Raw genomic sequence first — 20,583 nt, 5'->3', positions numbered from 1 at the left:
CCCAGGACCCACAATGTAGATCCTTCCCTGGATCCATTCCTATTTTGTCCCTCTGTTTCTCTACAACTCCAGAAATCCACCCTCACCACAAGTTCCCCCCAGCTGCCTCTGGAGGGGCTGTGGCCACAAACTCAGCACAGAAGAATAAAAAAGGAAATTTTTATTAAACAATAACAAACCCAGAAAAACATCACCCCTCTGCCCAGGGGGCTGCTCCTTTCCCACCCCTCAGCCTTCCTGTGGGTCCCTGGGGTCCCTACGGCTGGTAGGTGATGCTGGAGGAGCTGTCCAGCCTGAGGATGCGCACTAAGTGTCTGCTGGCTTGAGAGCCTCCCTGGGGTGGATGATGGTGCTGCCATTGTCCACCATGGGGGGAGCCCTCCCCAGGGTCTCCAGGACATGGCTCTTGGCTAAGCTGACCCGCTCCCTGAGGTGTCCCAGGGCCCTGTCACCCTTCCCTAGGGTCAGGAGGAGCATCCTGGAGGGGCTTTGCAGGGCAGGTCCCACCTTGGGGTGCACCAGGGTGGCAAAGGGGAGGGCACCAGTGGAGGAGGAGGAGGAGGAGGAGGAGGAGGAGGAGGAGGAGGAAGGCTGGATGCCCAGCAGTGTGAGTGGCATGGCAGGAGCCTCACTCATCCCAGGCTTGGTGAGAGCTGAGAGCCTGGCGGCTGACATGATGTAGAGGGTCTTCATGGGGCTGGTGGTGGTCACTGTGGAGAAGGGGAGAGGATCAGCAGTGGGGGACATGGTGCTCACCCTGGGAGCTGATGGGAATTGTGCCCCCCAAAAGCATCTTGGCCATGAAGCAAATGTTGCTTCATGTGAAGCAAAAATCAAGGGCTTGAGGTGCAGCTGAGCCAAGCCTGGGATGGGGACACGGAGAGCACTGGGATTATCCCAATGCCGCACCCTTCAGCTCTTCCAGACTGAACAGAAGGACCTGGCCCGGTCCACTCTCCAGAGTGAGACCCCAAAACAAACCCCAGCGCTGGCACAACCCAGGCAGGGAAACCAAAACAACGAAAACTGGCACCACTCTACTCCCAGACCACTCAGATTCCCCTCCTGTTTGATGCCTAGGGGGAAGGAAAGCTACCCCCTCAAAGTGCAGCTCAGATGCTCCAGGCACAGTTGAAATCCATGACCAGTTGAAATGGCTTCCAGCTTCCTGCAAAGGCCCAGCTGGAATTTCAAAGGGAACAACCAACAATAGCTCTGGCTACTGCTGAAAACACAAGAGTTTAAGCCCCCAGCATTATCCCCCAAAGCCTTTTGTAAATCCAGTCTGTTCCAGGAAGCCCTGGATTACGTAACCCTCTGCGCCAGAGGGACAGGGAGCTGATGTCAAGGGCTATAATTAGTTACAAAAACACACAGCTCACCCCATTTCCTGTAAAAGGCAGCTTTCAGTTTGCTTTTGAAGCAACTCTTACACCAGCCACACAATTAAGCCCTGCCTTGAACACACAAGCTCAGCATTGTAGGGAAAAGTCACAGCTCAGGGTCAAATATCCACTTTCAAGTGGCACCACATAAAAAATTAACCCTTCCCTAAACCACTCAACCCTAGAGTCAATCTGTGTCAAGTTCCATCACTTCTCCTGGGTATTTAGGGGGTCTCAAAGGTAACAAGGACATGAAGGGAAGCACAGCAGCTCTGATGTTTACTGAAAAGCACAAAAGCTGTTTCCCACATGGATGAGGAGTTTCAGACCCACACAAGTTACTCCCCTGGTGCTCAGGGGGGATCTGAGGGGCACCAGCTCAGGATTCTGAGCTCTGCCTTAGCCAGGTTCTAAGCTCAGCGACTGAAAGAAACTCAGAAGGATGTGGATGCTCCCAAATCTGAGCTTTAACCAGCAGTAAACCATGATTTTGCATGGGAACTCCCAGCAATGACAGATGCAATGTCAGCTCTAACAGGACAAACAAAGGATTTCTGGCTGCTGCTCTTTGTACTCACCCAACTTCCATCCAAAGGCTTCACCTGAAGGGTAATTTTTACCTGGGGATTCAGTAACATGCTGATGGCAGTTTTCCAAGTCTAGCTGGAGATTCCCTTGGTGCAGTATTAGTGTGGGAAGGTTTAGATGGGATACTGGGAATTGTTCCCTGGGAGAGTGGAGAGGCCCTGGCACAGGTTGCCCTGCAAAAACCTTGGAGCTCTTTCCAGTGCCTAAAGGGGCTCCAAGAGCTGGAGAGGGATAGAGCAAGGCAGAATGGCTTCCAATTGTCAGGGGGTAGGGTTAAATGGGATATTGGGAAGGAATTCTTCCCTGTGAGGGTGGGGAGGGGGCGGGATGGAATTCCGAGAGAAGCTGTGGCTGCCCTGGATCCCTGAAAGTGTCCAAGACCAGGCTGGATCGGGCTTGGAGCAACTTGGTCTAGTGGAAGATGTCCCTGCCCATGGCAGGGGGTGGAATGGGATGAGCTTTAAGGTCCCTTGCAACCCAAACCAGTCCATGATTCTGTGATATCAAGCACAATCAACCCTGACACAGACATGATGATGACTTGAATCTTCTCAACCACCTCAGCAAATCACCAACTCATCACACCCAAGAGATGTGACCAAGAACACTTTCCCCACTACAGCCACACCTGCCCTTGGACTGCGACAGTCAGAAACAGCTCAAGTGAGCAGTGATGGACACATTCTGTGGGGAAGGGTGTCCCAGATTACCTGAGGGCCCTGTGTCTGCATGGGCTGCTCCTCCAGCTGGGGCTGGATCATCCCCATGGCCGCCTGGCTCAGGGTGCTCACACGGCCGGGCTGCCCTCGCAGGGTCACAGTGATGGTCGTGGGCGCCTTCAGGCCTGGAAAACACACATGGGAGATGCCCCTGAGACAGAGGGATTGTGGAAGCCAGAATCAGCAGCTTGGGGGGCACCAGAAGCCTTTTCATCAGAGGCGGCTCCTTGGAAACTGCCAGCACATGTGGTTGCCCATAAGGAAAAAGGTTTGGGAACGCTGGTCTCGGGGTGCTCCAGGCACCTGGATCACCTTCCAGCCTCCCTTCTCCCTCACCCTCAGGGTGCTCCAGGCACCTCCCTGCCTCCTTATCCCTCACTCTCAGGGTGTTGGGGTGTTCCAGCCCAGTCCTTCCTTCTTCCTCACTCTCGGGGGTGTTCCAGATGCCTCCCTGCCCCCATGTCCCTCACCTGCTGCCTGGTTGGAGATCTGGGCCAGCCCTGGCAGGCTGCTGGCCAGCTTGGCCAGCCCCCCATTGGTCAGCAGCTGGTGGATGGCCGAGGGCTTCCCACTGGCTGAGGCCCCCAGGGCCAGGGAGGTGGGCACAGGGATGGTGCGGACGATGGTGCCCGTGTCTGTGGTGATGGCACTGAGGCTCTGCAGGGCTGTGGGAGCCTTCACAGCTGAGCTCTGCAAGGACAAGCAGCAGCACTGAGCACCTGGAAAGAAAGGGGATGAGGCGGTGGCACAGCCTCTCCCTCCCACAGAAGCCAGAGGTGTTAGAGGTCATGGTTTTCCCACTTTTTTCTTGGTCACACGCAGGTCTAAATGCCAGTAAACTTGTCCCTTCCAGTTTGCACATCTCATTTCAGCTTGATACTATGACTGGGAGAAACTGAGCCCACTCCAAATGAAGCCACGCATGAAATCACCTCACACTGAAGGGATGAGCAGTGCAGTGAGAGGTCACAGGTGTGTGTTTTCCCAGAATATCCAGGAGAATGATCCCTGATTCCTCTAAATCCATTCTCCAACTCAGCATTTTCTAGAAGGCTGCCTAGAAACACCTTCCCACAGACCCCTTCCCTAGACCTGTCACTGAGCCTCCCCTCCTCATCTCTCCTGGTCCTGGAGCAAACAGGGCCTTGTCCAAGTTCCCTCTAACTCCAGCCTGCATACAGCTTCCCAGTGGGATCTCCAGTGGATACCTGCACAGGTGGCCCAGCAGCAGCCATGCTGGCAGGGAGGGTGGATGCCTTGGTCCCAATGTCCTGCAGGCTGAAGCTCAGCCCTTGAAGCAGGCTGCTGGCAGATGCTGCTCCTAAAAAAGAAAAAAATCCAGGAAAAGAATCAAATCAGGCTTGGAGAATTCAGCAGCATGAAATTCCAGGTGTGTCCCATGGCTGGAAACCTGCTCTTTAACGAGCAGCAACCCGAGGCTGGCGGGAATCCTCCAAGCTGCTCTACACACATAGTGCCACATGTTTCATAGAATCACGGAATATCCTGAGTTGGATGATCCACAAGGATCATGGATCCAACTCCTGGCCCTGCACAGACACCCCAACAATCCCACCGTGTCCCTGAGAGTGTTGTCCCAACACTCCTTGAGCTCTGCCAGCCTTGGGGCCACGACCAAACTCTGGGGAGCCTGTTCAGTGCCTAACCACCCTCTGGGGAAAGGACCTTTTCCCCATATCCCACCTAAATCCCCCTAGCACAGCTTCATTCCACTGCTGCAGCTATAAATGGGGTCACTTGTGAAACCCAAGATGCAAGAAGAGGTCGGGTTTGGTGTTTCAAGGCATCATTACATACAAGTGACACAATTATCAGGTCAGCTGCTGCATCCCACTGCATCTTCCACAGCAAATCCCTACAAATCCTGCCTCAACCAGACCCAAAGCAACCAGGGAATGCAAGGAAGAGCCTCCACTGAGTGATTTTGAACCTGGTTTACCTTTTACCTTCCCGGGACAGACATAGGGAGGTGGATACCTTGGAGGGCACTGGCTGACTGGGCCTGCAGGCCGTGGGTGCTGCTGGCCACCAGCCTGCTCTGCAGGGCATGGAATGCACTGGGAGCTGTGCTACTGGGAATTCCAGCTGGAGCGGGGCTTAGTGATGCCTCTGCTGCTGAACTCAGCCTAAAAGAGAAGAAAGAGGCTCCCATCAGTGACAAACCACACAGGGACACAGATGGCACCAACCCAAACAACCAGCAGGACTCCTGAAGGAAGGGAGTTGAGCTACAAAGCAAGAGAATCATGGAATTGTTAAGGTTGTAAAAGGCCTTTAAGATAATCAAGTCCAAGGGAAGTTTCCCTGTTCCACTGCAGGAGCACCTGTGGCAAAATCCATGGATTTCCAAACTGGAAGGGCTTGTTACAAGCGTGCACCTCTCTGGGTCACCCTACACTAAAGTCGTTGACCCCAAAGTGACACTCGTCCTGTTTAAAACCTATTTTCTATTTAAAACAACTCTTCTCCTCTCCCAGATCACAGAATCTCAAAACATTTTGGGTCCCATTTGAGGGACCTCAAATCCAGTTCCACCCAGGGACATCTTCCACCAGACCAGGTTGCTCCAAGCCCTGTCCAACCTGGCCTTGGACACTTCCAGGGATGGGGAATCCACAGTCTCTCTGGGCAAAAAGATCAGTCAGAGTCTGGTTGCACAAAGCTTGGGTTTGAATTAGAAGGGAAAACAGGCATCAGCATGAGATTCATCCCCCAACAGAAATCCCTATGGGCAGTTAATGACCTTCATGAGTCACTTTGAGGCTTTTCCCTGTCTTTGGGAAAATAAAAGTTTGACTGTCAAAGGGAATTAAGGGAAGGATTAAACACTGAATTTCTGCCAAAGCCACCCCGGTCATTCAAAAAACAGATAACCTGAATTTGGGGAACTACATAAAACATAACCCAACAGCCACAATACCTTCTACTTCTGCCCATTTCTGCCATTCACAGGCTCAACTCCCAGGTGACAACGAGTTTCCAGGAGCCCAAAAGCCTCCTGCCACATGGCAGAACATTCCAGTGAGAAGCAAGAAACCAGAAAGCTCCATATGCAGGACTGCCCCTGTTGTGGTGTTTCCTGTCGAAGAGACCCACAGCTCATAAATCCCAAATTCCCACTCACCTGGGGGTGGAGAGCAGCCCCGAGAGCTCCTTTGCTCCAGACACGGCCATGGGCACCGGCTTTCCGGAGACAACTGCAAGAGAAAAAGGAAAATCCTCATTTTCCCTCCTCCACAGGGCTTTAGGGAATTTTTAGGGATCCCCCTCTCACACAAGTACCCACAGGCACGGCCATGGGTTCATCCTGCCCCCAGAACATCTTCTCCAGGAAAAACACACATCCCAAAGAACAAAGTCCAATCAAAACTGCTGTGGAACGACAGCCAAGATTGAAGGAATCCGCTTCCAAAGTCTCGGGGATCTCAGCCCCTTGACACCAAATCCAAATCTCTCTCCTAAACATTGTCTCCACTAATCCCTTCCTAAGTTCATCATGGCACAGTTGAACCACCTCAATGGATTTTTGGGATCTGGCTGATGGATTTTGTAAGGATTCTTTAATTAAAGACACTTTACAAAATACACAGGGATGCGACGAGTCACGAGATTTGTTTATTGCGGTGTTTTTTGGGATACAACTGTGTTTGTCTTGTGCTTTCCTCCTGCTCACACCGGGTAAGAGGGAATTCTTGTTTTGGTTCATGTTTTACTTCTGTAATTCATTTCCTTTCTGTGAAAAGAAGTAAAGTTTGGAAAATTAAATAAAATAAAATAAAAAAAGACTCCAGAAAGCAGAGATTTTCAAAGCTGCCCGAAGATCAACTGTAACCTTCCAGAACGATGTGGATTTAGGTACTTTCACAGTTTAAAACAACTGTTAAATTAGCAAAGAGGTGCTTGGAAAGGAGCAGAATTATTTCTCAGCTTGGAAAAAGCTCTGATTTCTGAGCAGAACGGAGACACTTTCAGTCCATAACCTTATGGATCTGGAGCTCTGGCAGGAGGAAAACACACACTCCAGACAAGAAAACATCCTTCAGGGTCACAGGGAACAGCAGCCAAAGCTTTTGGTCTCTCTTCCAAAGGCTCAAGGGGAAGAAGATGGAGCACATCACCTCTCCTTGGATACAGGATGTATTGTGGTGGGTCTTCCCAGATGCAGAGGTAGGAAAGCTGGGATTTTTATACGTGCGTCAACTGTGTGCTGTGCCAGACTCCAGGCCCCACGGGGCTGAAGTGTCTGAACACACAAAGGTCTTCCAAAGGGAGGAACATGGTTGCCATCCCTAAAGCAGGAGCATATTCCAGGTGGGAGGAGCGGAACCAGAGATGCACCCGACCTACGTGGAGCAAGGGGTCCAGCAGGACCAGCATCCTGCTTCCAGCAGCAGCTCCACACTCAGAGGAAGGAGGGAGTAAGACCAGAGGAAAGTGTAAAACCAGAGGAAGGTGTTAGACCACAGGAAGGTGTAAAATTCACCTCCCAGCTCCAGGCTGCAGCCAAGCATTCTGCTGGAATGTGCAATTCCAACTGCTATGGAAAACAGGATCCTGTCAAGCCCCAACATGTTACACTCCCCCAGCTGCCCCCAAGCCACTCACACCTTGAGCCACCACCTTTTCTGCAGCAAACTCCTCCAAAAATGGCAGCAATAGGTCAATAAATCACAGCTCCCTCCCCTCCCTGCAGGTGCCCCTGAGGGCAGATCTGGGCACAGCCAGGGGCCCGTTTTTGGGTTAAGAAGCAGCTGTGCAGCCACAACTCACTTTCTGCCTGGGTGGTGAGGGCAGCTCCGGTGCCCATGGCAGCAGCATCCCCGTGGGAGACAATGGTCACCTTGATTTTGGCTCGTTTGGAGGATTTGGAGCACTGGGTCGGGCTGGGGGGCTGGTGCCTCTTCAGCTGCAAACGCACATCATCTTTCTCAGCCCCTTCCGAGGGCTCTGGCACCGGAACTGGGGGACACAGAAGGAGCTGTTTGAGCACCTCTAGGTCAGCGCTGCTCCTCTGGGCACAGGAGGGACACATGCCCATGCACACACCTCCTCAGTTCCCTCCATGTCAGCCTTGCCCACTCCCATGCACCAGGAACACGCTTTCCTTTCCACCTCAGCTGGCTCCTGCCTGTCCTGCGCCGAGTTAAGGCCAGGATTTGGCTTAAGCTACTCACAGGCTAAGGCAGGATGGGATGTAACATCTGTCTTGCCTCTGCAGAGAAGGGAAATGGATGTGGACAGTGATACCACACCTCCACATCAACACTTTTCATTTCGAAGTGTGGCACATACAAATCCTGGCAAAAGGCCCCTCCAACATCCCTAATTTCCAGGTGAGGGGATCAAGGTGGAGACTTGCAGAGATGGTGCAGGATCAGAGCTCAGCCTGCTTGTTCCTCCAACACAGCCAAGGGATTTGCACACCTATTATTCTTCCTGGAGCTGGGCAGGTTTTTGGGAGGCACCAAGCAAAGCAGAAAAGGTGCTGCAGCAAAGCCAAGCCCCTCAAAGTCCCACACTGGCACTTGGGGAGAAAACCCACATGTTGAGAGTTCTCTTCCACACCAATGTGTCATTTTGCTGCCACATCCTTGATGTGTCACATCCATTCCATCCTCCCTAAAGCATAAACTTCCCAGGGCCAAAGCCTGTGAAAAAGCACAGGGGACCCCCAACAGCTCAGGAACAAGACATAGCCATGAGCTGCCACATCCTGCCCATCCAGCATCCCCCACGATCATCAGTCCAGCCTGAAATGCTGGGAATTCCCTGTATCCAGATGGTCCTGGGCATCCAAGCCATGTATTCCACAGCCCAGAGGCCAAGATGTACATCCCTTTTTATTTATAAATATCCAGGTGCAGATATATTGTATAAAATATATATAGATATGTGTGTGTACGTATATATTTATACACTGTGTACCACCTACACACCTCAGAACTGTGGATGTAGGACAGGATTGCAGTCAAATCCCGAAATTTCAGGCAACTCCAAGCATTTTGGGGCTGCTCTGGTCCCCAAGACAAGTGCCAAGCTTGCTGTCCTGCTCTCCAAGGCTGGACCTGAGGCCTGTTCACTCATGCAACACTTCCATGCCTTTGCCCTCCTCCAAACATGCACCATCCAGGCCCAGATGCATCCAGGGAGTCCTCGGAGCCGTGCACAGCCTGCAGGCCCCACAGCCCCACCCAAGGGCCACCAGCCAAGCAGGACAGTGAAAGGCACGTGCACAGGTGTCAGGTGTCCCTCAAAGCATCAACAAGCAGTGACCCAATGTCCCTCTGTGTTCCCACCACTCCAGGGAGGACCCTGTTCTTCCTTGTGGATCCATGAAGCTCCACCCCCCTTCCTGCCTCACATCTCAGGCATTAACAAGCCCAGAGATTTTAACTGGCTTTTGAAGTTATGAACAGACCCCCCCAGGCTTGTGCCAGGCTCTCCACAGCTCCCACCAGCTGGGGATTCCCCTGCAGGGCTCCAAGTGTGCTCTCTCCCCTCATGGCACAGGGGAGAGCTCTAAGCAAGGCTCCAGGGAGAAAGAAACCCCTAAACCAGGCTCAAGAGGGAAAGAAACCTTTCAAACCACCAGCCTGGGGCAATACCTGCCTCAGGGGTTGATTACCATGGTTGGAGAGTTAAAGGCAACAGCATTTGGGGTGGCAGAGGAACTTCTCACCCAGGTCAGCTCTCAGCACCCTAATGGAGTACTGACATACTCATATGACACCACCACAGCCTCCCAAATCCTTGGATTTCCACTTTGCCTGCCTTCCTAACCCCAGATCCACACGTTCACTGTCATTTGTGATGGTAAAACACATCTTCAGATACTATGGATTTCGCCCCTTGATTCCAAACCCTCAGAGCATGACACACTCAGTTACCTCTGTGCTCAACTTGAGAGACTCCAGGACTACGGAGTGCTCACTTCCACATGTCTCCTGGTCCAGACAGTGTCCCTCTCCCCGATCTATCACAGCTTCCCAAAGCCATCCCCCCTCCCTGACCTCTCTGCTCTAATTCCCTCAGACCAAGCAAAGCTGCTCCACGTGTCCCTTCCGAGTCACTTGGCTGTCCCTTGTTTCTCTCCCACGTGTCTGGGATGCTCCACTACAACCACACATGGTCTCTTCAGGTTGATATCCATGTCCCCTTCTCACCCCCAACAAAGAAAAAGGGTTAAACTCGTGCACAAAGCTTTAGTCCATCAGAGCAAACCAACTGCCAGACACTGCCTTTATCCATTGGGAACAAGGAAGAGCTCGGGAAAAGTCACAGCTCCCAGGTAAAGTGGGCCCTTGGCTCCAGCTCCAAATACAGCAAAGAGGAAGCAAAAAGCAGGGGGACAAGGGGACACGTTGGGCCACATCCCCAAATCAATGCAAGGGGAGAGGAAGATGATGGAAGAAGGGAGCAGAGACAGAGAGGAGGGAGATAGGAAGAGAGACAGCGGGAAGTGAGAGGATACTCACCAAAGAGACATGAAGAGGTGCCAGGAGGAAGAGCTTTCCTCACCAGCATGTTTTGTTTCAGAAAAGCAGCAAACTGAGCTGAAATGAATCAGAGAGAATTACAGGATCACAGGATCTCTGGAGGGGACAGGGAGCTCCAGGGACACCACAGACAGACCTCTGAGCAGAGACAGAGCTCTGGACATAACTCATCCAGCCACAGGCACAACGGAGACACAGCCACCTCTTCCTCATCCCACCTCTCACTTGGAGCCCTCTCCAGCCCCACAGCCACTGTGAAAAGGCCCTGGAAACAAGAGCAGGCCTGGCTGGAAGAGCACAGCTAAGCTTGGCTCAGTTGCACCAAGGAGCTGAGAGCAGTTGGGAGACGTGAGCCAGCACATCCCTCAGCAGCTCCAGCCAGGAGCAGCAGCATTGCTGACTAAACCAGAGAGCCGCGACACAGCCAAAGACCCAAAAAGACCCACAGACCCTCCTCCTGCCTCCCATGTGCTACCTGGAAACTGTTTCCCTCAGCTACAACAACAAAGGAATACAATCCTTCAGTCCATTGTCTGAGAAATTAAGGAAAATGCAAGCTTCAGCTTCCTCCTGGAGTCTATCCCTGAATTAGGAAAAGGCTTCAGAGGATGTGGAAGGTCACAGAAGACAACAATGAGCCTGTTCAGGTCTGCCCTGGGCAAAGAAATAAGGAGAGAAGGAAGGATGGAGAACTATTGCCCAGGGATTTGCCAGGAGGATCCTCATCCACAAAACCACTTCCTACGCTCCGAGCATTCACCACCACAATGAAGCTGCACAGAAAGGTTTTAAATCAACACTAACAGGACACAAAACTCCACAGGGTGGGTTCTTATTCAGAGCGGGTTTTCCACAGTCATTTACTGCAAGATCACTCTATAATTCCCTAAATCCCACAGTTTCAGTCTCAATTCAACAGCCTCAAACATCACCTGAGCATCTTTATTCTCTCCTGAGCACCTTCAGTCTCTTCCCAGGGAGCCTTCAAGGATTCATGACACTGGACAAGGGGCTCCCACTTCCAAAAGGATTAGAGCAAGGCTACAGAGGGATTTGATGAGCCAAAGTGAAAGTCCTTCCCACTCCCCAACAGCAGGAAGACTCCACAAGCTCCACAAACATAATTCCCAACATAATTCCAACCCTCCAATCCTTTCAGATGGCAGTGACAGGGACTAAGCTGGAGAAAAAGTTGCCACGGGGAGCTTGGAATTCAAGACAGGACTCTGAAGACAAAAACCTCCACACACTAGGACAGAAAAAGACCAAAAATCTGGATGCTAAAAGGGTGGGAAAGCTGCAGGGAATTACCTTGTGCCTGCTTGTGTGTCAGGACTGTGTCTGCCCTCGGCACCTGCCTCTTGAGGAGCTGTGTGGTGCCCACTGGGGGGGGCTTCTGGAGGGACACGGTGGCCACTTTGGTCTTGGGGCTGGAAGTGGGGCTGCTGGAGACGCTGGATAAGTCCTGCTGGAAGAGAGGGACACCTCTTATCCCAACGTTTCCTCAAGTCAGTCTTAACCCTGAGTGTCAGGAATCCTTCAGCTGGAGCACACCTATCTCTGAAGGTTCATTTGTCTCACCACAAGCTATTGGAACAATGGAATTGTTAAGGTTGGAAAAAACCTTTAGGATCATCAAGTCCAACCGTAACCCACCACCACAGTCACCACTAAACATATCCTCAAGTGCCACAACCATATGTTTTTTAAACACTTCCAGGGATGGTCACTCTACCACTGCCCTAGGCAGCCTCTTCCAATGCTTTACAACCCTTTCCATGAAAACTTTTTCCTAATATCCAATCTAACCCTCCCCTGGCATAACTTGAGGCCATCACTCCTCCATATCCTCTTACCTCCATCTTCAACACTAAAAACAGCTCTCACCACATATTTCAGTGGCACAGAGGTACCTCTTTACACAACCTCAGCCTTTCCCAGCTGGAATTACCCTGGGAAAAGCTCCCACCTCTGATCCTGAGGGCGAGGCTGGCACTTTGGCTGCGGGGGAGGTAGGTCTGCTGTTCCTTTCTGGCAAGTCAAAGGATAGATCCCTCCTGGTGGAGTCACGGGGCTTTTTCTTCTTCTCAGCATCCAGGTCCCGGGGGTCGGAGCCCGAGTGGCTCTCGGCTCGGGTCAGCACTCCAGTCAGGAAGTCAGCTATCTCATCCTAGGGAGGAGGGAATAAATAGCTGGATTAAGAGGTGGGTAGGTCTCTAACAATGGATCTTCACAGCTTGAAGCAAAGGAGCAATAAGATTCCCAAAAAGATAAATGGATAAGGTTCTGTAGGTTTGATATTCCGCAGGAAGAATCCCTAAAACCTCACAGACAGACCCAAGAATGAGACTCTTGAAGGAACAAATGGATAAGGCTCTAGAGGTTTAATATCCCGCAAGAAGATTCCCTATGAACTCACAGACAAATCAAAGAATGAGATTCCCAAAGGGACAAATGGATAAGGCTCTGGAGGTCTAATATTCCACAGGGAGAACATCTAAAACCTCACAGACTTTGGCTTTCACATTAAAACTCACACCCCGCTGATTTTGGACACCTGGGAGAGAAATATGATGGTTTCTTCAAACTCCCCAAAAATACCACCTGTGTCCCTTGAGAGACTTAGGAAACTGCTCCTTGTTTAAGGTGCACCACCAGGAATCGCACATCTCTACTGAAACAGCCACTTCCAAATTCCCCTCAGGAGACAGATTCCCTTCAATCCAACCAATCCTGGCTGGAACCTTTGGGCATTGAGACATTTCAGCAGGGATTACCCCTTTTTTTGGAGGTGTGAAGGGAAGATCCCCATGGTTACCTGGATGCACCTGTCCACCATGCTCTGGGTCAGGCCTTCTGACTTCTTTTTGGCTTTGCTTATCCTGGGAAATAAAAACAGATGGAAATCAACATGTTTGGTTTTCCACTTCCATGCTCACAACATCCTCACCTGAGAGAAAGATTCAAGTGACACAAGATGGGTCGCTTACCCAGTTACACATTGAGTAAGGCCTGAGTAAGAGCCTTCATGTCACAACCCAAGAGCTGGAAGGATGAGATTGATCCCTCAGAAGTGCCAAGACAAACTTTGAGGAAAAATATCCAGCATCCCAAAGCATTTTCCAAAGCAAATCTGACACCTGAGAGCTCTTTCTCCAGACCCAGCGTCAGAATTTTATGTTTCTTTCTTTCCTCTCCTTTACTGATTTTTCCCACCAGAGATTTCTGATCCGTACGATGCTCTAAAACCTGATCTGTGCTCTGGGTCCAGCTCTAGATCAGGCAACCCCATTCCCATACACAACTGGTTCAGCTTTTTGGTGCAATTATTCCAAACTCACCCAAGTATGGAGCATTTTCATGCCATTCCCACTTAGTTCCAGTACCGAATCTGGGGTTTATTTACACAGCACGCCTAGATGTTGCCCAGAATTCCTGGGAAAAGAGAGTATCCACCTGACAGGGTGTTACCTGAGGTTGTCATCTGCTCCCCCCACCACCACCATGCTGTTGTCTGCCCGGATTTTCTCCCGGAAATCCTCCATGGCTTCGATGTTGCACTGCAGGGAATTCTGCCCAATGACGAAGAGGACGGGGGTCTTCATCTCCAGGAGGGGGTCATCAACATCCTGCAAGAGCACAGGGAATTGCAATCTGGAAGGGCTGAGCCAGGATGAAGAATCTTTGGAGCTGAACACCTGAAGAGGCACTTGGAGATAATCCCGATGGGATTGACAGCTGTACTGAGTCCAGATGAAAACTGCTCCAGCAAACACCTCCCAGATGGATTTCCAACACCCTCAGAATTAGCCACTGCATTTGCACAGCTCTAATTATTCCCAAGCCAGTCACACACTGCTCAGCTCATAAAGGAATAAACCAGCTCTGGTGCCAAATGATAGAATTAATGAGGGACCCAGGGCACGGTTAACGAGGGATCTACACGTCCAGCAAAAACAGGTCACAGCCGAGACAAGCACAGATAGCACGTCTCACACCTGCTATTGCATCAAGAATCCCACCAGGAATGCAACAGTCCCTACTCTAAATGCAACACCTCCTTCAAAGACAAATCACACAGATATTCTGCAAAAAATATGCCAATTTCACTGGACTTCCAAGCCTGATTCCATGAAACAATGTAGGGAGATTTAAAGAAAAGCAGAGTTCTTTCAACAGCTCCACCTGGTCCTTACCCCTCTGGGGCCATCCACGGTGAGCAGTGGGAATCCAAGGCACACAACGGCAGTGACATATTCCATCACTGAAACCTGGGCAGAGAGAGCAGCACTCAGCATTCTCACAGCACAGAGCATCCCAGGAGCAAAAGCTGCTGTGCCAGGCACAGAAACACTTTCCATAGCTACACTTGGCTTTGGAGATTAAAAGAGTGATTAGAAAATGTTAAATGACTCAAGTTGCTAATGGCCCACAACCACAGACTGGTCAAAAGCAGGCCACAGAAAGAGGAAAGGGACAAGGAGAACCCATCAAGTGTAACAGTCTCTCAAATCCATCTCTGAACTGAGGCTGCCAAGTGGGCTCTGGGAGAATCACAGAACCCTGGAAGGATTTGGGTTGGAGGAGCCTTAAAGGCCATCCAGTCCCATGGGGAGGGACACTTTCCACTATCCCAGGTTGCTCCAAGCCCGGTTGAACCTGGCCTTGAACACTTCCAGGGATGGGGCAGCCACAGCTTCTCTGGGAATTCCATCCCAGCTCCTCGTCACCCTCACAGAGAGGAATTCCTTCCCAATATCCCATCTAATCCAGCCCTCTGGCAGTGGGAAGCCATTCTGCCTTGTCCTGTCCCTCCATCCCTTGTCCCAAGTCCCTCTCCACCTCTCTTGGAGCCCTTTCAGGCACTGGAAGGGGCTCTCAGGTCTCCCTGGAGAGGTCTTCTCCAGGCGAACAGCCCCAGCTCTCCCAGCCTGGCTCCAGAGCAGAGGGGATCCATCCCTTGGAGCATCTCTGCAGCCTCCTCTGGACCTGCTCTAACAGATCCATATCCTTCTTGTGCTTCCTTGACGATGTAAAGGAATCAGGTACTCACGTGACAGGCCACCAAGGCACCCGTGTTCCACCCGATCAGGATGATCTGCTTGTGAGAGAAGTGGTTGTGAATCTACAGGAGACAAAAACACAGGAATGCAGAAGCAGGACAGACAATGAGATGATGCCCTGGGGTAGCACAGCACCTCCAGGAATGGGAATAAGGTCAATGGGAGCACAAAGACTCCCTTATAAACCCGTTACCTCTCCCTCACCTCTGCCACTTTGCCCCTCACAGCCCCAATCATGTGCTCCAGACACTGCAGCACTCCTACCCCACTGCCATTGTTCAGCAGGGAGGTGGCAATGGGAATCACCTGCCAGTGGAGAGGGAAAATCAGGAATTAACCAAGGCCTTACTGAGGACAACAGGTGCTGACAACAATTAGCACAGAATGGAGCCCATTTTACACATGAACTCGTGCTTTCTCTCCTTCTTTACCCTAGGATTCATTTCTAGCTACTAAAACCACAGTAAATGGAGAACTCCCCATGGATTCCCACCAGAAAACATCTCCCCTCACTCCAGTGTATCAAACACACTCATTAGGAGATGAGTGAGCAGCTCCATAGCCAAGAGGACTAACATGACCTCCAGTCTCCCTTCTCCAACCCCTGCCTACCAGAACCCTCATCAATCCTTAATAACAGTATCAAAAAACCTCAAACACAAATCCTTTCCAAGGATTTTGGTGCACCAAAGGCTTCTGGAAGCAGCTCTGTCCTTCCCCCAGAGCCAAGCCCACACACCTTTCCCAGGCAGGAGAGCTGTGACTGCCAGAAGCGGTGCCGTCGGGAAGCGGGGAACATGGAGTTGGCAGGGCCAGAGGAAGCGATGAGGATGAGAGGGGAACCAGGCAACTTGCTCTGCAAAGTTCAACAAGAGACCTGTCAGGGAGAGCAACTTCTCTGGAGGGACCTCACTGCCTTCCTGGCTTGCATAGGGAAGCAGGAGGGACCTTGTACAGCTTGTTAAGTGATTGTTTTCCCAAGCCAAAGTTTGGGACAGTCCAGGGCGAATGTGCCCAACAGGAGGACTCCCCGTCATTGAGAAAGTCAAAAACACGGGGAAAAGAGCTCAGGGAGAAGACAGAGGTGGAAAGAACAGGAGTATGAATTTCCCAAGCCAAAGCTCCCTTGGGATAGCCCAGGGGGAACATGCCCAACAGAAGGACTCCCCATTACTGAGCAAGTCTAATGCGGGGGAAAGAGCAGAGCAGACAGAGGTAGAAGGAAGAGGAAGAATAAAGTTGATGTGGGACCTCTTGCACCCCACAAGCCCCCAGAGGCACTTACTGGTTTATTATGGGACAGGACACCCACTGCTGGGTCCCAAGGCCTCTTGAGCAGCAGGGACAGAGCCTCAGCCCCAGCTGCTCCTGTCTTGGCCGTGGAAGAGAGCAGCATCCTGTCGATCAGCGTGGGGATCTGAAACCAGAGGCCAGGAGGGACTGAGAAAACACACACAAAACAAGGGATAACAATTCCATCTGCGAGCTGGATAAAGGGAGAAGGTCATCCACGACAGCCAAGTCTCCCACTGCTTTTATCACCTTTCCTTTCAGGGTCTGCAGAGCATCCAGGTATGCGGCCAGCACGGGCAGGCTGAGGGTCTCCACCAGTGTCGTGTGGAGCCACTGGATAAGTTTGGTGTCCCAGTTCACACTGGCCAGGGCCTGGCGCACCCTCCGGGCACATTTATCCACCGCTATCCTCCTCAGGACAGGCTCATTGCAAGCCTGGAGACCAGGAAATCCAAAAGGAACAGTTATGGGGAAAATCAAGCATGTCACATGCATCCTGATCCATAGGGAAGTGTTGGCTTGGGCAGCCCTAAGACCCCTGGAAGCAAAGCCCAACATCTGGCCGTGAGAACTAAACCTGTCCTTGGAAGGCAAGTGGAGGCTGAGGGGAGCCCTCCCAGAAAGTCAAAACTTCCTCCTGAGGGGCAGCTCTGATCTCTGCTCTCTGTGACCAGTGACAGGACATGAGGGAATGTGCTGGAGCTATGTCAGGGGAGGTTTAGGTTGGATACTAGGACAAGGTTCTTCCCCCAGAGGGTGGCTGGGCACTGAAGAGGCTCCCCAGGGCAGTGGTCACAGCCCCAAGGCTGCCAGAGCTCAAGGAGGGTTTGGATGACGCTCTCAGGGCCAGGGTGGGATTGCTGAGGTGTCTGTGCAGGGCCAGGAGTTGGATCAATGATCCTTGTGGGTCCCTCTCAATTCAGGATATTCTATGATTCCACAAAAATCATGGCTCAAAGAAGCCCAGAGCTGCCTGTTCCTTGAGGCTACATGATCCAAAGGCCAAGACTTCCATCCTGGCTTTGCTGAGAAGGACAGATAACAACAACTCTTACCCCCTCATTGGCCAGGCGAGCCAACCTATCCGACTGCAGCGCTTTGTGGATCTTGTTAAACAGCTTGTTCTGGGCCATGGTCCACCCTGTCCTGTGGGGAGAGACACACAGGAGCTGTCACACACACACCTGGGGCCTGAGAGCTGCTGTCCATAAAACAACCAAATTCCTCATAATGCTAACACTGTGGGCTGGAGGGTTCCACAGGGTGGAATTTATGCACATCCTCATTTTCTTTGACATTGGAACATGGTTGAACTGAGGATCTACGTGTAATCCAGTGACTCCCCAGATCCCTGCCTGTGCTGGGCATTGCTGAGGCTCCTCCATTCCTGGGGACAGTTCTGGGCCCTCACCTCAATACAGACATTGAGGGGCTGGAGTGTGTTCAGAGAAGGGAATGGAGTGGGGAAGGGGCTGAAGGAGCTGAGGGGGCTCAGCCTGGAGAAAAGGAGGCTCAGGGGGGACCTTCTTGTTCTCTGCAATTCCCTGACAGGAGGGTGAAGCCAGGGAGGGTTGGGCTCTGCTCCCAGGGAACAAGGGACAGGATGAGAGGAAACGGCCTCAAGCTGTGCCAGGGGAGGGTCAGGTTGGATACTGGGGAAATTCCTTCATGGAACAGGCCATTCAGCCCTGGCACAGGGGTGGAGTCCACACTCCTGGGAGGATTTAACATCCCTGTGGATGTGGCACTTGGGGACATGGGTTTGTAGTGGCCTTGGCAGTGCTGTGGAATGGGTGGATTCAATGACCTTAAAAATTTGGCTTTTCCAACCCAAATGAGTCTATGGATCTGTACCATCACTCCATGACTCACTGTTCCAACCTCCCCTGAATACATGAGATGGATTCATGGGATGGACATCTGGAGGAATTTCTTAACAGAAGGGGTGGTCAGGCATTGGAAGCAGCTGCCCAGGGAGGTGGTGGAGTCCCCATCCCCAGAGGTGTCCAAGGAACAACTGGACGTGGCACTCAGTGCTCTGGGGTGGGTGACAAGGTGGGGATCGGGCACAGGTTGGACTCAATGACCTCAGAGGTCTTTTCCAACCTTAATGATTCTGTGATGCCATGTGGGAGAGGTTCACCAGCTGGGCCACCCCCCACCATCACACTCAGATTTCACAGCAGCCAGATGAGTTTGGACACAAAAATCCATTTTCCTTGAACATAGCTCAGTTCAGTAACATCCCTGTGTGTCCAGTCTCACCAAAACCCTCCCAGCACTCCAGGGGGTGCCAGAATTCCCTGTCCCTGCTGTCCCTGGGTACCTGTTGACGTGCTCTTCCCAGTCATCAGGGGGTGGAGGTGCATCAGCATCAGTGCGTGCGAACATGACGTGCCTCTCGCACTCGTTCATCACGCTCCGGGCCTTCTGGTTGTCGTACAGGGGCACCGGGGTAGGCGTCACTGTCTCCACGTCGATTGGCACGTCGGCCTCCCTGCCAGGGAACGAGGGTTTAGGGCAGGGACGGATTTAGAACAGGGATGGGTTACCCTGGGCTCTGCTATGGTGGGCACTGAGATTCAGGGACCCTGTTACTCCTGATCTGTGCCCTGGCAGCCCCCTGGATTCCAAACTAAGCTTCCCTGGATGCCCAAACCAAACCCCTGCACCCCCAAACCAAGCCTATCCTGGACCCCAAACCAACCCACCTGGGCCCACAAGCCAAGCTCTCTGGATGCCCAAACCTGCTCTTGTCTTCCCAGGCTCACATTCTCCCCTTCCCTCTACAGCCTCTCACAGATCCCTCAGGGCCTGTCCTGCTCCTCCCCTCAGGCCCCCCAAAACTTCCCCCATCCCATGGGACCACTCACATGACCCCAGCCGTACACAAGTCTCTCAGCTCCCCCTGACAGACAACACAGCCTCCCCTCACAGCCCCCACCTGCCCCACAGGTCCCTCAGGACCCCTTACAGCCTCTCAGCCCAGAGGAGCCCCCTACCCACCCCACAGTCCACCCCGGGACCTCAGGGTGCCCCCACCCTTCTGCTCCACAAACCCCACACTACCCCCGGGACCCTCATCCTTCCCTCATACCCCCAGCCCCACACTGTCGCCTCACAGCTCCTCTTCCCACCTCACAGCCCCTCAGGACATGCTCTCAGTCCCTACACAGGTTCCTGATCCCAACGGTCCCCCCAGACCCACAGGAGCCCCGACTCCCCTCACAGCCCACCCATCTGCCACTCAAGACCCCCACAAGCCCCTCAGGACAAGCTCCCAGCCCCTAGGGAGGTCCCTGAGCACCCCCTCCCCTCTTCTCATCGACTCCCCAGCCCCACACAGCTCTCTCTGACCCTCAAAACCCCCACAGGCTCCTCAACCCCCCAGTCGCCTCAGGATCCTCACAGGCCCCCTCACAGCCCCCCACCTGCCACTCAGGGTCCCCCTGGCCCTTCTCCCTCCTCTCACAGGCCCACTTAGCTCCCTCAGGACCACCCACTCGCTCCTCACAGGCCCACCACCTGCCCCTCAGGACCCCCCCTGGCCCCCTTCAGACCCCTCACCCTCTTCTCTCAAGACCCCCCTTCCCCGCAAGCCCCCTAAGCCCCTCAAGACACACCCACGGACACCCCCCCCCTTCAGTCCTCCCCTCAGCCCCTCGGTGTCTCACGGGGCGGTGCCGAGGTGCCTGCGGGGTGTGATGAAGAGCAGTCGGGCGGGCCGGGCCGCGCTGGCATCGGGGTGCGCGCTCCAGGGCTTGGCGTAGCTGTGGTCGAGGCACACGAGGTCCAGCTCTCGCTCGTGCGCCGACAGCTGCAGCAGCAGCGACGTACCCATCCTGCGGGCCGACCACTGCAGCTCCCGCTCCCTGTCGTGCTCCCTATCGCGATCGCGGTCCCCGCAGCGTTGCGACATGGCGGGAGCGCTCCCCCCCCCCGCACTGCGCGTGCGCGGGGCCCGCCCCCGCCCCGGATCCGCAGCGCGCGTGCGCGGGGCGGGATGCCGAGGATATCC

At 52.9% G+C, this 20,583-nt stretch overlaps 1 protein-coding gene across 12 annotated transcripts; it reads right to left on the bottom strand.

Annotated features, from left to right (window-relative positions):
* Window positions 1-145: 145 nt before the first annotated feature.
* Window positions 146-20,522, bottom strand: KANSL3 (KAT8 regulatory NSL complex subunit 3). Of its 12 annotated transcripts, none has more exons than XM_064638030.1 (21): window positions 20,240-20,522; window positions 18,892-19,062; window positions 17,621-17,711; window positions 16,815-17,000; window positions 16,558-16,689; window positions 16,012-16,128; window positions 15,477-15,578; window positions 15,263-15,334; window positions 14,406-14,480; window positions 13,681-13,838; window positions 13,028-13,091; window positions 12,179-12,379; window positions 11,521-11,677; window positions 10,189-10,266; window positions 7,484-7,672; window positions 5,838-5,910; window positions 4,691-4,839; window positions 3,901-4,013; window positions 3,163-3,382; window positions 2,684-2,817; window positions 579-710 (listed from the first exon to the last, which is right to left on the bottom strand). In XM_064638030.1, the coding sequence occupies exons 1-21, from the start codon at window positions 20,482-20,484 to the stop codon at window positions 708-710; spliced, it is 2,730 nt and encodes a 909-aa protein (XP_064494100.1). In that variant the 5' UTR covers window positions 20,485-20,522; the 3' UTR covers window positions 579-707. The 12 variants fall into 12 exon arrangements, with proteins under 12 accessions (XP_064494104.1, XP_064494100.1, XP_064494096.1 ...); XM_064638026.1 differs by lacking the exon at window positions 579-710 and adding an exon at window positions 782-1,182; XM_064638027.1 differs by lacking the exon at window positions 579-710 and adding an exon at window positions 782-1,182 and having other exon boundaries at window positions 11,521-11,674.
* Window positions 20,523-20,583: the final 61 nt, after the last annotated feature.

Source organism: Pseudopipra pipra, chromosome 28, assembly GCF_036250125.1.
Source record: "Pseudopipra pipra isolate bDixPip1 chromosome 28, bDixPip1.hap1, whole genome shotgun sequence".
NCBI lineage: Eukaryota > Metazoa > Chordata > Aves > Passeriformes > Pipridae > Pseudopipra > Pseudopipra pipra.
This window is presented reverse-complemented; position numbering and strand designations above follow the sequence as displayed.

Coding starts and splice junctions, on each gene's coding strand:
- KANSL3 (XM_064638026.1), bottom strand. CDS start 20,484: ATGTCGCAACGCTGCGGGGACCGCGATCGCGATAGGGAGCACGACAGG. Junction 14,481..15,262: donor GTGCCTTGGTGGCCTGTCAC/GTGAGTACCTGA, acceptor CTCTCTGCCCAG/GTTTCAGTGATGGAATATGT. Junction 7,673..10,188: donor CACCTCTTCATGTCTCTTTG/GTGAGTATCCTC, acceptor TGTGTCCCCCAG/TTCCGGTGCCAGAGCCCTCG.